The 12,345-nt window shown below is 34.4% G+C and overlaps 1 protein-coding gene across 1 annotated transcript in view; it reads right to left on the reverse strand.

The window, feature by feature from the left end:
• FSIP2 (fibrous sheath interacting protein 2) overlaps positions 1-12,345 on the reverse strand; it is a 93,011-nt gene that overhangs the window by 5,322 nt on the left and 75,344 nt on the right. Inside the window, exons 19-20 of the mRNA XM_040636584.1 lie at positions 3,165-3,211; positions 453-496 (exon numbers count right to left, since the gene is read on the reverse strand). Coding sequence (XP_040492518.1) covers positions 453-496; positions 3,165-3,211 — 91 coding nt within the window. The remainder of the gene's footprint in view (positions 1-452; positions 497-3,164; positions 3,212-12,345) is intronic.

Here is a 12,345-nt window from a genome sequence, read left to right on the forward strand (position 1 = left end):
TAGGAATACAGAAAAATAGATGGAATCTGCACTAATTTCCTGCAAGCCAGTTTCGTCTGTTTTTGAAGCTGCTATTCCCTCCCTGCCTCCTCAAAATTCCTCACCTGGGTCTACCTGTCCTATATAGGGCCAAGTGACTCCCTGTAGGGTTTTCTTCAGAGACTGCAGTAACAGAGTTTAGGAATGGGATTGTAGTTAGGTGCTAGTGAAGAACAGGGGCTTATTCTGTGTACTTAAGCAAGGAATAATTTAACTGTAAAATGAGAATTTTGATTAGGGCATTGCTCCAGTACCATGGACAGGTCTCAGCCCGCTGAAGAAATTGTAAACAGGGGTATGCTTCCTGATGTTCCTCGAATCATACCACCCAAGCCCTGACTTGACCTTGAAAACTGGGCTATATTCAACTGGACCCCATGTATACCAATTACAGTTTATTGAAAAATATTTACCTTAACACTGTTTGAATTCTCTGGTGTTTTCTCCTGAGAACTTCCTGTTGGGGAGGAGAAAAACAGGAAAAATAGTGTATTTTTTTGGAGGCATGAATAGTACTGAGACAAACCCGGTCTTACCATTTTTCACCAGAAAGTTCTAGAATTTAGAAAGAATTCTAGAAATTATTATTACTTTCAGTGTATAAACAATGGGAATAAAACTGAAATAGGTAAGAGCCCTAGAATTCTGGGGTGTGTGTTAGACCTTCCTTTAGGAATTATGAAAGATCAAATATGATTTGGTAGGAGAGTCAGCCTCTGTAACTTAATAGCCACATGTTTATGCACAATTACTCAATCTCTATAGGCCTATTTGTTTACGTGTAAAATGAGAGATTACCTTATAGATGATTCCTAGGGGCCTTCCAGCTCTAACACTCATTGTACGTAGCTAATTAAAATCAGATAATTAGAACAAACAGGAAAGTGCTGGTCTTATGAAACAATTTGAATGAGAAACAGGAGAAATTTGAGGCAATACCAAGAAGAAATCTGGAGGAATTGCTACAGAACCAAAAGCTGCTTAAGTTGCAGGGGAGATTAGTATGCCTATAAAACAAATTTAGCCTAAGGAGTTAGAAATGATGAGAATATTTTTACAAAGCCCCACCACTAGGGAGGCAGAAAATCTGAGTTTGAGTCTTAGCTTCACTTCTTAGAGCTGTGTGAACATTGGCAAATTGAATCTAACTTATTTGACTCTGTTTCCTCATTATGTAGAATGTGAATGAGACTATCCTCCCTGCCTGTCTCACAAAAGGATGCAATGAGATATCTTATATAAAAATATTGTGCATTTTTATAGAAATGTAATCATCAAGGGCCAACACAAGTGGTCATTCTCTGCATTATCCTTTGGATCAATGTCCTATTGTCCCTCTTATTTTACTAAATGCTCTTCCTACTATATGCCTATTTTAGGTTCTTGGGATTACAGCTGTGATCATCAAGGAGCTTACGCTCTAGAAGGAGATAGTGAAAAAATAATTAACGGTCTGTCAGATATAAGTGCCAGTGAGAAAAATAAGCAATGAAGTGGAATAGTTAATGCCATGGTGGGACTGAGGCTACAGTTTCAGAGTATTGTCAAAGAAGACCTCACTGAGAAGGTGAAATTTGAGCAAAGACCTGAAGGTGAGGGATGAGCAATGCAGATGTAGGGGGAAGAGCTCTACACAGGGATTAGCAAGAGCAAAGGCCCTGAATGCCTGGAATGTTTAAGGAATAGTAAGGTCCATGAGGCTGGAGCAGAGAGCCAGAAAGAGAAACAGAGGAGGAAGTTAGAGAGGTAATGGGGGAGGGGTGATATCCAGATGATATAGGGGTTTGCAAGCTATTGTAGTTTCTTCGGATTTTGTCCCAGATGAGATGGGGAATATTTATCAATATCTTGTTTATGTCCTTACCCTTTGATGCCCACCCCAGGTTACAGTGTAAATTCTATGAGCTAAAGGTCAGTTTTGTTCACACGTGGGGTTCTAGAACAAAGGAAATGCTCAGTAAATATTTGAATGAATGAATGAATGAATGAATGATGATTGAATTGGGCAGGTGAAATACTACTGAAAGATGTAAGAATTAAGCATGATCATTGCAACAAAATTGGAAAACAACAACAACAACAACAAACACCACACTGCATTTATGGTCGGGAGACTTAGGATCCAGAATCGGCTCTGCCTCTGACTCAGAGTAACCTTGGCAGAATTGCTTCGTCATCCTGAGCTTGTTTCCTCATGTAAACACAAGGGGGTTTATATTAAATGGTTTTTGTCTGACTCTAGCAGCCTATGATTCCACACTACAGGTATGATCACTGATTGTTGTGACATATTCTGATTATGGTTTGTTCATATAATTCTGGCATATTTATTGCTATTCTAGGAATCATCTTAATGAAAATAATTTCCCTTCCAAGTTGAGAGAATATGTTTTTAAAGTAATTCCTTGAGTGGGTTGTGTGTTTGAATTAGCCAACAGTAAACCTGTGGTTTGAGTTTTAAGGCCACTTTACAGTAAACATGACACTCTACTTCTTGTACGTATGATCATTGTTGGAACCACATTGATCCTCTGAGATTTCAAAAAATAGAGAACCAAAAAGTTTTCATAAATGTTCTAAGGAGTAGGTACTAATAGAGATTTTTAAAAATAATGAAGACCATACTAGTCAGATATTAATGTGAGCAAATTTAGCTCTAAAAACTCTCTCCCCCCCACACACACTTTTTGTACATTTTGGTAGGACTAAGCACAAAGGAAGGGTAAGAAATCATTAAATCCTAGCATGATGGGCTCTGGCTCAGATAAAAGCTATTGTGTGATGCATCCTTATTTTATGAATATTTTTCACAGGAGCATGGTAAATGTGAATTCATAATGTCATACCATTTTCTTGATCAAAATCATTAGTAAAATCTTGATAGCAATTCAACAAAGGGAAACTAGTTGGCTCATTTTAACACCTGAGTGATATAGTACTGGATTATTTTCCAAATAATAAGTAAATTCACAGGAAAAAAAGTATCAACCTCAGGTCTGAAAAATTGATCAAAGCAGTAAACAAAGCAGTAAACAAACAAAAAGCAGTAACTGAAAAGTTCATTAAAGCAGTAAAGCAGTCTCCTTTCGAACGCTTTCTAATTTAAGAAAAATTATAAATCCAACCTTCTAATAATTTGTCACTTGAATCTGGGGTAAAATCTTCAGTCTCACTAAAACAAAAGAAAGAAAACATTTCATTTTTTGTGTATTTATTGAATGAAGAAATTACTGGTTAAGCAAAAGAACAATCTGTCAGCTGTTCTTCATATGGAAGTAAACCTGGAATAATTTACCAGCGAGTTTTCAAATCAAATGAAGATCATTTTTAAATTGACATTTTTTTCACTTTTAAAATTTTGGTTAAATATACATAACATGAAATTTGCCACCTTAACCTTTTTAAGTGTACAGTTCTGTGCTTGAGTACATTCTCACTGTTGTGCAACCATCACCACTATCTATTCTCCAGAACTTTTTCATCTTCCCCAGCTGACACTCTGTATCTGTTAAATATTAACACCATATTACTCTCTCTCTCTGTTCCCAGGGACCACTATTTCACTTTCTGCTTCCATGATTTGACTACGTGAGGTATCTTACATAAGTGGAATCATGTAATATTAGTCCTTTTGAGACTGACTTATTTCATTTAGCATAATGTCTTCAAGGTTCATACATGTAGCATGTGTGAGAATTTCCTTTTTAAGGCTTAATAATATTCTGTTGAATGTATATATCACATTTTGCTTAACCATTCATCTATCAGTGACTCTTGAGTTGCTTCCAGGATTTCGCTTTGCTAATAATGCTGCTTGTGAATATGAGTGTATGAATATCTGAGTGACTGTTTTCAATTCTTTTGGGTATATATCCAGAAGTGTAATTGCTGGATCATATGGTAACTCTGTTTTTTTAAACTGTCATACTGTTTCCCACAGCAACGGTACCATTTTATTTCATTTTAAATACCCAACAGCAATGTACAAAGATCACAATTTCTTCACTTTCTTGCCAACACTTGTTATTTTCTGTTTTTGTTTGGTTTTGTTTTCTATTTTGACAACAGCTATCCTAATGGATATGAAATAGCATTTTACTGTGATTTTGATTCGCATTTCCCTAATGATTAGTGATGTTGAGTATCTTTTCACGTACTTATTGCCCATTTGTATATCTTTGAAGAAATATCTATTCAAGTCTTTTGCTCAATTTTTAATCAGGTTGTTTGATTTTTTTGTTGTTATTGAGTTATAAGAGTTCTTTATATATTCTGGGTAGTAACCTCTTATCAGATATATGATTTGCAAGTATTTTCTCCCATTCTTTTCACTCTGTCCTTTGAAGCCAAAAGATTTTAATTTTGGTGAAGTCCAGTTATGTAATTTTTGTTGTTGTTGCTTATGCGTTTAGTGTCATATCCAAGAAGTTATTGCCAAATCCAATGCCATGTTCCTCATGTGTATTTTTTCTTGTTTTAGAGAGAGAACACATGTGTGAGCTTGGGGGGGGGGCAGAGAGGGAAAGAGAGAATCCTAAGCAGACTTCCCACTGAGCTCAGTCAGAGCTCAGTCTCACAACCTGAGATCAAGACCTGAGCCGAAATCAAGAGTCTGATGCTTAACTGACTGAGCCACCCAGGCGCCCCTTCCCCCATGTTTTCTTCTTCTTCTTTTTTAAAATTTTTTATTGTGTTTAGTCACCATACGGTACATCATTAGTTTTTGAGTAGTGTTCCATGATTCATTGTTTGCGTATAACACCCAGTGCTCGATGCAATACGTGCCCTCCTATGCTAACCCATCACCGGGCTAGCCCTCCCCACCCCCCCGCCTCTCCAAAACCCTCAGATTTTTTCCCAGAGTCCATAGTCTCTCGTGGTTCATTCCCCCTTCTGTTTACCCCCCCTACATTCTTCCCTTCCTTCTCCTACCGATCTCCCTGTTATTCCTTACGTTCCACAAATGAATGAAACCATATGATGATTGTCTTTCTCTTCTTATAAGAGGTCTACAGTTTTACTTGGATCTTTGATCCGTTTTGAGTCAATTTTTATATATGGTATAAGATAAGTGTCTGACTTCCATTTTGTGTGTGTGTGATTATTGGTTTTCCCAACACCATTGTTGAGAATGTTCTTTTCCCATTAAATGAACTTGGCATGCTTATCAAAAATCATTTGGCCATATATGAGAGATTTATTTACAGGCCTTTTATTTTATTTATTTATTTTATCTGTCTTTATGTTAGTACCATACTGTTTTCGTCACTGTTTCTTTGCAGTAAGTTTTAAAATTAGTAAATCTAACTTTCTTCTTCTTTGTCAACATTGTTTTAGTTATTAGGAGTCCCTTGAGAGACCGTACAAATTTTAGAATGAATTTTTTCTACATGCAAAAAATGCCATCAAATGTAATTCTGTAAAAATACTAATCTGTAGAATACTTTGTGTAATCATTGACATCTTAACAATAATAAATCTTCCAATCTATGAATTTTTAAATTTTTTTTAAGGATTTTATTTATTTATTTGACAGAGAGAGAGACAGCCAGCGAGAGAGGGAACACAAACAGGGGGAGTGGGAGAGGAAGAAGTAGGCACCCAGCGGAGCAGGGTGCCCGATGCGGGGCTCCATCCCAGGACTCAGATCACGCCCTGAGCCAAAGGCAGATGCTTAACGACTGAGACACCCAGGTGCCCCTTTAATTATTTTTTTTTAATTTGAGTATAGTTGACATACAATGTTACACTAGTTTCAGGTGTACAACCTAGTGATTTGACAAGTTCATTCATTATGCAATGTTTACCACAAGTGTAGCTACCATCTGGCCCCATACAACACTATTATAATATTATTGATTATATTCCTTATGCTGTGCCTTTTGTTTCCATGACTAAGTCATTCCATAACGGAAAGTCTATATATCCCATTCATCTTTACTCCCTTCCTTTGGCAAGCATCAGTTTGTTCTGTATTATATTTATTGGTCTGATTCTTCTTTTTGTTTATTCATTATTTTTTAGATTCCACTTATGAGTAAAATCATACAGTACTTTTTCTTTCTCAGTCTAACTTATTTCACTTCACGTGATTTTTCCATTAATTTTTGTCTCCTTCAGCTTCCTTCAGGAATGTTTTGTAGTTTTAGTTTTTCTCTTTAGATTCTTCATTGTCAGTGTATAGAAATGCAATTGATTTTTCTTTTTTCTTTTTTTTTAAATTTTTTATTATGTTATGTTAGTCATCATACAGTACATCCTTAGTTTTTGATGTAGTGTTCCGTGATTCATTGTTTGCGTATAACACCCAGTGCTCCATGCAATATGTAATCGATTTTTCTGTGTTGATTTTGTATCCAATAACTTGGATGAATTCATTTATGCTAAAATTTTTGATTCTTTTTTGTATGGAATCTTTAGGCTTTTCTACATATAAGATAACCTTATCTGTGAATAGAGGTCATTGTACTTCTTATCTTACAATTTAGATGCCTTTTATTTTTTGTTTAACTGCCCTGACTAGGACTTCCAGTATGTTGAATAGAAGTGGTAAGAGTGGGCAACTATTTCTGATCTTAGAGGAAAATTCTTCAGGCTTTTACTCTGAGTACAATATTAGTTATAGGTTTTCCATTTATGGTTTTTATTATTTTGATTTAATTTCTATTTCTAGTTTTTTGAGTTTTGTTATTTTGAAAAGATGTTGAGTTGTTAAATGGTTTTTCTGCATTAATTTAGATGGGAATGTGCGTGTGTTTTCTTCATCTTAATATGTTGTATTACATTTTTTATACATTGAACCTCCTTTGTATTCCTGGGACAAATCCCACCTGAGTCATGGAGTAAAATATTTTAATGTGCTGTTGAATTCTTTTTGCCAGTAATTTGCTGAAGATTTTTCCATCAACATTCATCAGGGATACTAATCTGTAGTTTTCTTGTAGTGCCTTTTTCTAGCTTTGGTATCAAAGTAATGCTGGCCTCATGAGTTTGGAGATATTCCCTCCTATCCAGTTTTTTTGGAAGAGTTTGAGGAGGATTGATGTTAATTCTCCCTTAAGTGTTTGCTAGAATTCACCAGTGAAACCATCTGGTCCTGGGATTTTCTTTGTTAGGCTTTTGATTACTGATTCATTCTCCTTACTAGTTATAAGTCTGCTCAGATTTTCTCTTTTTTTCATGATTCAGTTTTGGTCGTCCTGTGTTTCTGGGAATTTATCCATTTCCTCGGAGTTATCCAAATTGTTGGCATATAATTGTTCATAGTACTTTCTTCTAATCCTTTTTATTTCTGTAAGATCTGTTGTAACAGATCTTTTTTTTTCATTTATAGTTTCAGTTTTTTGAGTCTCTTCTTTTTTCCATAGGCAATCTTACAATAATTTTGTCCATTTTGTTGGGTTTTTTTGAAGAACCAACTCTAGGTTTCATTGGTTTTATATATTATTTTTCTATTTTGTGTTTTATCTCTGCTTTTTATTATTTCCTTCCTTATACTAGTTTTAAGTTTAGTTTGTTTTTCTTCTTTTAGTTATTTAAGGTATAAAGGTAAGTTGTTGTTATAAGATCTTTATTAAGAATTTACAGCTATAAATTTCCCTCTTAGTACTACTTTCACTGCATCCCTTAAGTTTTAGTATATTTTCATTTGTCTCAAATATTTCCTAATTTCCTCTGTGATTTGTTCTTTGACCCATTTGTTGTTTAGAAAATGTTGTTTAACTTTTACATATCTGAATTTTCCCAGTTTTTCTTCTGGAAAATATGTTGTATTACATATTCTAATTTCATTCCATTGTGCTTGGAAAGGGTGCTATGTATGATTTTAATATTTTAGAATTTATGAACACTTGTTTTGTGATCTACATATGGTCTGTCCTGGAGACTATTCCATGTACACTTGAGAAAAATATTCTGCTGTTGTTGGTTGGAGTGTTCTGTATTGGTTTGTTAGTTTCAGTTGATCTATAGTGGTGTTTAAGTCCTCCAGATATTCCATCTGGTTGTTCTATCCACTACTGAAAGTAGTTTATTGAAGACCTCTATTACTATTGGAGAGCTAGAGCTGACTGTTTCTCTCTTCAATTTTGTTAGTGTATTTTGGAGCTTTTAGGTTTGTTTCATATGTATTTATAATTGCTATGTCTTCTTGGTGAATGAACCCTTTTGTCATTATAATAATGTTCTTTGTCTCTTGTTTTTCACTTGGAGTCTATTTTGCTTGATATTAGTGTAGCTAACCCTGCTCGCTTTTGGTTTCTGTTTGCATAGGGTATCTTTTCCTATCCTTTCACTTTCAACCTATGTGTGTCCTTATATCTAAAGTGAGTTTCTTAAAGACAGGATATACAGATATTCTTTGATTTATGGTAGGGTTACATCCTGATAAACCCATTATAATTTGAAAATATAACAAAAATGGATTTAATACACCTAATTACTGAACACCATAGATTAGCCTAGTCTACTTGCACAAAATCATCTAATACAAAACTTATTTTATAATAGAGCGTAAGTATTTCATGTAATTTATTGAATATTTACTGAAAGTGAAAAGCCAAATGGTTATATGTGTACAGAATGACTGTTCATGTATTGGTTGTTTATCCCTATGGTTGTGTGGATGACTGGGAGCTGTGGCTCACTGCTCCTGCCCAGCATCACAAGAGAGTATTATACGGTGTATTGCTAGCCCAGGAAAAGGTCAAAATTCAAAATTCAAAGTAGGTTCACTGGATGGGTATCACTTTTGCACTATCATAAAGTAAAAAAATCATATGTTGCACCATTATAAGTTGGGAACTATTTGTAGTTGGATCCTGTTTTTTAAAATCCCTTCTGTTAATCTCTGTTTTTTAATTGGAGTGTTTGTTCCATTTATACTAAATTACTGATAAGGAAGCACTTTTTTTGCCATTTTGTTAGGTTTTTTTTCCCTGTATCTCTGATAATGTTTTTATCCTTCATTTCCTTCACTGCCGCTTTCCTTTTTGTTAGTGGATATTTTGCAGATACATAGTTGGTTCCCTTTGCATTTTATTTTAGGAATATTCTATACTATTTTTGTTGTTGTTAACACAGAAATTATATATAACCTCCTAAAATGATGACATTATGTCTTGAATTGACACCAACTTAACTTCAATTGCATACAAAACTACTCCTTTATAGATTAATCCCCATTCCTTTCATGCTGTTGTTGACCCAAATTATGTCTTATATTTTGTACCCATCACCACTGGTTTATAATTTTTTTCTTATGTATTTGTCCTTTCAATCCTGTAGAAAATAAAAGTATAGTTATTAACCAAAATTATAATACTGGTTTTTATATATTTGTCAATGTATTTAACTTTACTAGAGAACTTTTTATTTTTATATGGCTTTGAGTCATTGTTTAGCATCTTTTACTTTCAACTTGAAGGACTTCTTCTAGGATTTCTTCTAGACCATGTGTGATGGTAATAAAATTCCTCTGTTTTGTTTTTTTTTTTTTAGTCTTAGAATGTCTTGATTTCTCTTTCACTTACAAAGGGTATTTTTGCTAGTTATAGAATTCTCATTTGATGATGTTCTTTCTTTCAGCCCTTTAAATATATCATCCACTGCCTTCTGGCCAACAAGCTTTCTTCTGAAAATTAACCTGAATGTTCTATGGGGATTTCTTGTGACCATGACAGTCATTTTTCTCTTGCTGCTTTCAAGATTCCCTTTTTATCTTTGGCTTTTGACACTTATATTTGAATCTGTCTTGGTGTGGTCTCTGTGTATGCTATTTGGAGTTCATTAAGCTTGTTGTATTTGTATATTCATGACATCTTTCAAATTTGGGGAGGTTTTAATTATTATTTCCTCAAATAATCTCCCCGCCCCCTTTCTTTCTTTCTTTCTTTTGGAAGTCCCATAGTACCTATATTGATATGTTTGATGGTATACCATAAGTTCCTCAAGCTCTGTTCATTTTTTATGTTTTAATCTGTCTTCTTTATACTTCTCAGATTCAATAATTTCAAACAACTTGTGTTCAGGTTCTCTTTTGCCTGAGTCTGCTCTTAAACCCATGTAGTGAATTTTTCAATTCAGTTACATTTTTCAGCTCCAGAATTTCTGTCTGGTTCTTCTTTTTTTTTTTTAATCATTTTCTCTCTCCTTACCAGTTTCTTTTTTTTTTTTTAAAGATTTTATTTATTTATTTATTTATTTATTTATGCGGAGGAGCCTGATGTGGGGCTCGATCCCATAATGCCGGGATCATGACCTGAACCAAAGGCAGACGCTTAATGACTGTGCCACCCAGGCGCCCCTGTCTGGTTCTTTTTTATAATTTATATTTCTTTGTTTTTATTCTCATGTTGCTCATATACTTTCCCCATGATTTTCTTTAGTTCTTTGTGTTTTCATGTAGCTTTCAAACATATTTAAGAAAGTAATTTAAAGTCTGTTGTATATGTCCACTTGTGCGCTTCTTCATGACCATTTTCTGGAAATTTATTTGGTTTCTTTAAATGGGACCTATTTCCATGTTTCTTTGCCTGTATAAGGAACTTATGTTGACATTTAGGCATTTGAAGAAACAGCTACCTCTCCCAGTATTGGAAGATTGGTGTGGAAGCCTTTCACTAATTAACAGGACTCAAACTTGGTAATAGCCTGAGACAGAGCCTTAAGGTCTTAGGTCTTTTCTCAACATACATCCTTCTGGGTCTGTGTATGTGTTTTCTTTTTTCAGTTTGTCTGTTCTGGGTTTGTTTTTTGTTTGTTCGTTGTTATTGTTGTTGTTGTTTTGGTTTGTTTTTTGTTTTTGTTTTTTTGCTTATTTTAAAAATCATTTTATTTTATTTTATTTTATTTTATTTTATTTTATTTTATTTTATTTCATCATGATAAGTGTACTCTTTACTCTTTAACCCCCATCCCATATTTCCCCCATTCCTGCACCCACCTCCCATCTGGTAACCATCAGTTTTTGTGCTCTATAGTTAGGAGTCTGTTTCTTGGTTTGTCTGTCTCTTTCCTGGCCCTTTGGTCATTCGTTTCTTAAAATCCAGATATGAGTGAGATAATACATTTGTCTTTTTCTGGCTGATTTATTTCACTCAGCATTATACTCTCTAGCTCTACTCATATTATTGCACGGGTCTTTTTTATTTTCTTTCTTTCTCTTTCTTTTTCTCTTTTCTTTTCCTTTCTTTTTTTTCTTTTTCTTTCTTTTTATTTTCTTTGTTAAGTAAGCTCTAAGACCAACATGGGGCTCGAACTCATCACCCTGCGATCAAGAGTTGCATGCTCTAATGATTGAGCCAGCCAGGTGCCCCTGTTCATCTTACTGCAAATGGCAAGATTTCATTCATTTTTTGTGGCTGAATAATATTTCATTGTGTGTATGTGTATGTGTGTGTATATATATATCACCTCTTTTTTATCCATCCACCTGTCAATGGACACTTGGTGTGCTTCCACAGTTGGATATTGTAAATAATGCTGCAATAAACATAGGAGTACATGTATCCCTTTGAACTAGTGTTTTTGTATTTTTTGGGTAAATACCCAGTAGTTCAATTCCTGGACTATAGAGTAGTTTTATTTTAATTTTTTGGTTAACCTACAAAATTCTTCCACAATGGCTGCACCAGTTTTCGTTCCCACCACCAGTGCAAGAGAATCCTTTCTTTTCCACATTCTCACCAACACTTGTTTCTTGTTTTTTTGATTTTAGCCATTCTGACAGCAGTGAGGTGATATTCTTTTTTTCTTTCTTCTTTTTTTTTTTTTGGTGAGGTGATATTTCCACTGAGGTTTTGATTTTCATTTCCCTGATGATGAGTAATGTTGAGCATTTTTTCACGTGTCTGTTGGCCAACTGTGTCTTCTTTCGAGAATATATGTTCATGTCTTCTGCCCATTTTCAATTGAATTTTTGTTTTTTGGGTATTGAGTTATATCAGTTCTTTATGTATTTTGCATACTAACCCTTTATCAGATATGTCATTTGCAAAATATCTTCTCCCATTCAGTAGGCTGCCTTTTAGTTTTCTTGATTATTTCCTTGGCTGTGCAGAAACCTTTTATTTTGATGTAGTCCCAATACTTTATTTTTGCTTTTATTTCCCTTGCCTCGGGAGACCTATCTAGAAAAATGTTGCTATGGCTGTTGTCAGAGACATTACTGCCTGTGCTTTCTTCAAGGATAATTGTGGTTTCAGGTCTCATATTTAGGACTTCGATCCATTTTGAGTTCATTTTTGTGTATGGTGAAAGAAAGTCGTCAAGTGCCTTTTTGTTTGTTTGTTTTTTGGATTTTTTTTT

This window comes from Ursus maritimus, unplaced genomic scaffold (genome assembly GCF_017311325.1).
Source record: "Ursus maritimus isolate PB19 unplaced genomic scaffold, ASM1731132v1 scaffold_1, whole genome shotgun sequence".
In the NCBI taxonomy this organism is placed as follows: domain Eukaryota; kingdom Metazoa; phylum Chordata; class Mammalia; order Carnivora; family Ursidae; genus Ursus; species Ursus maritimus.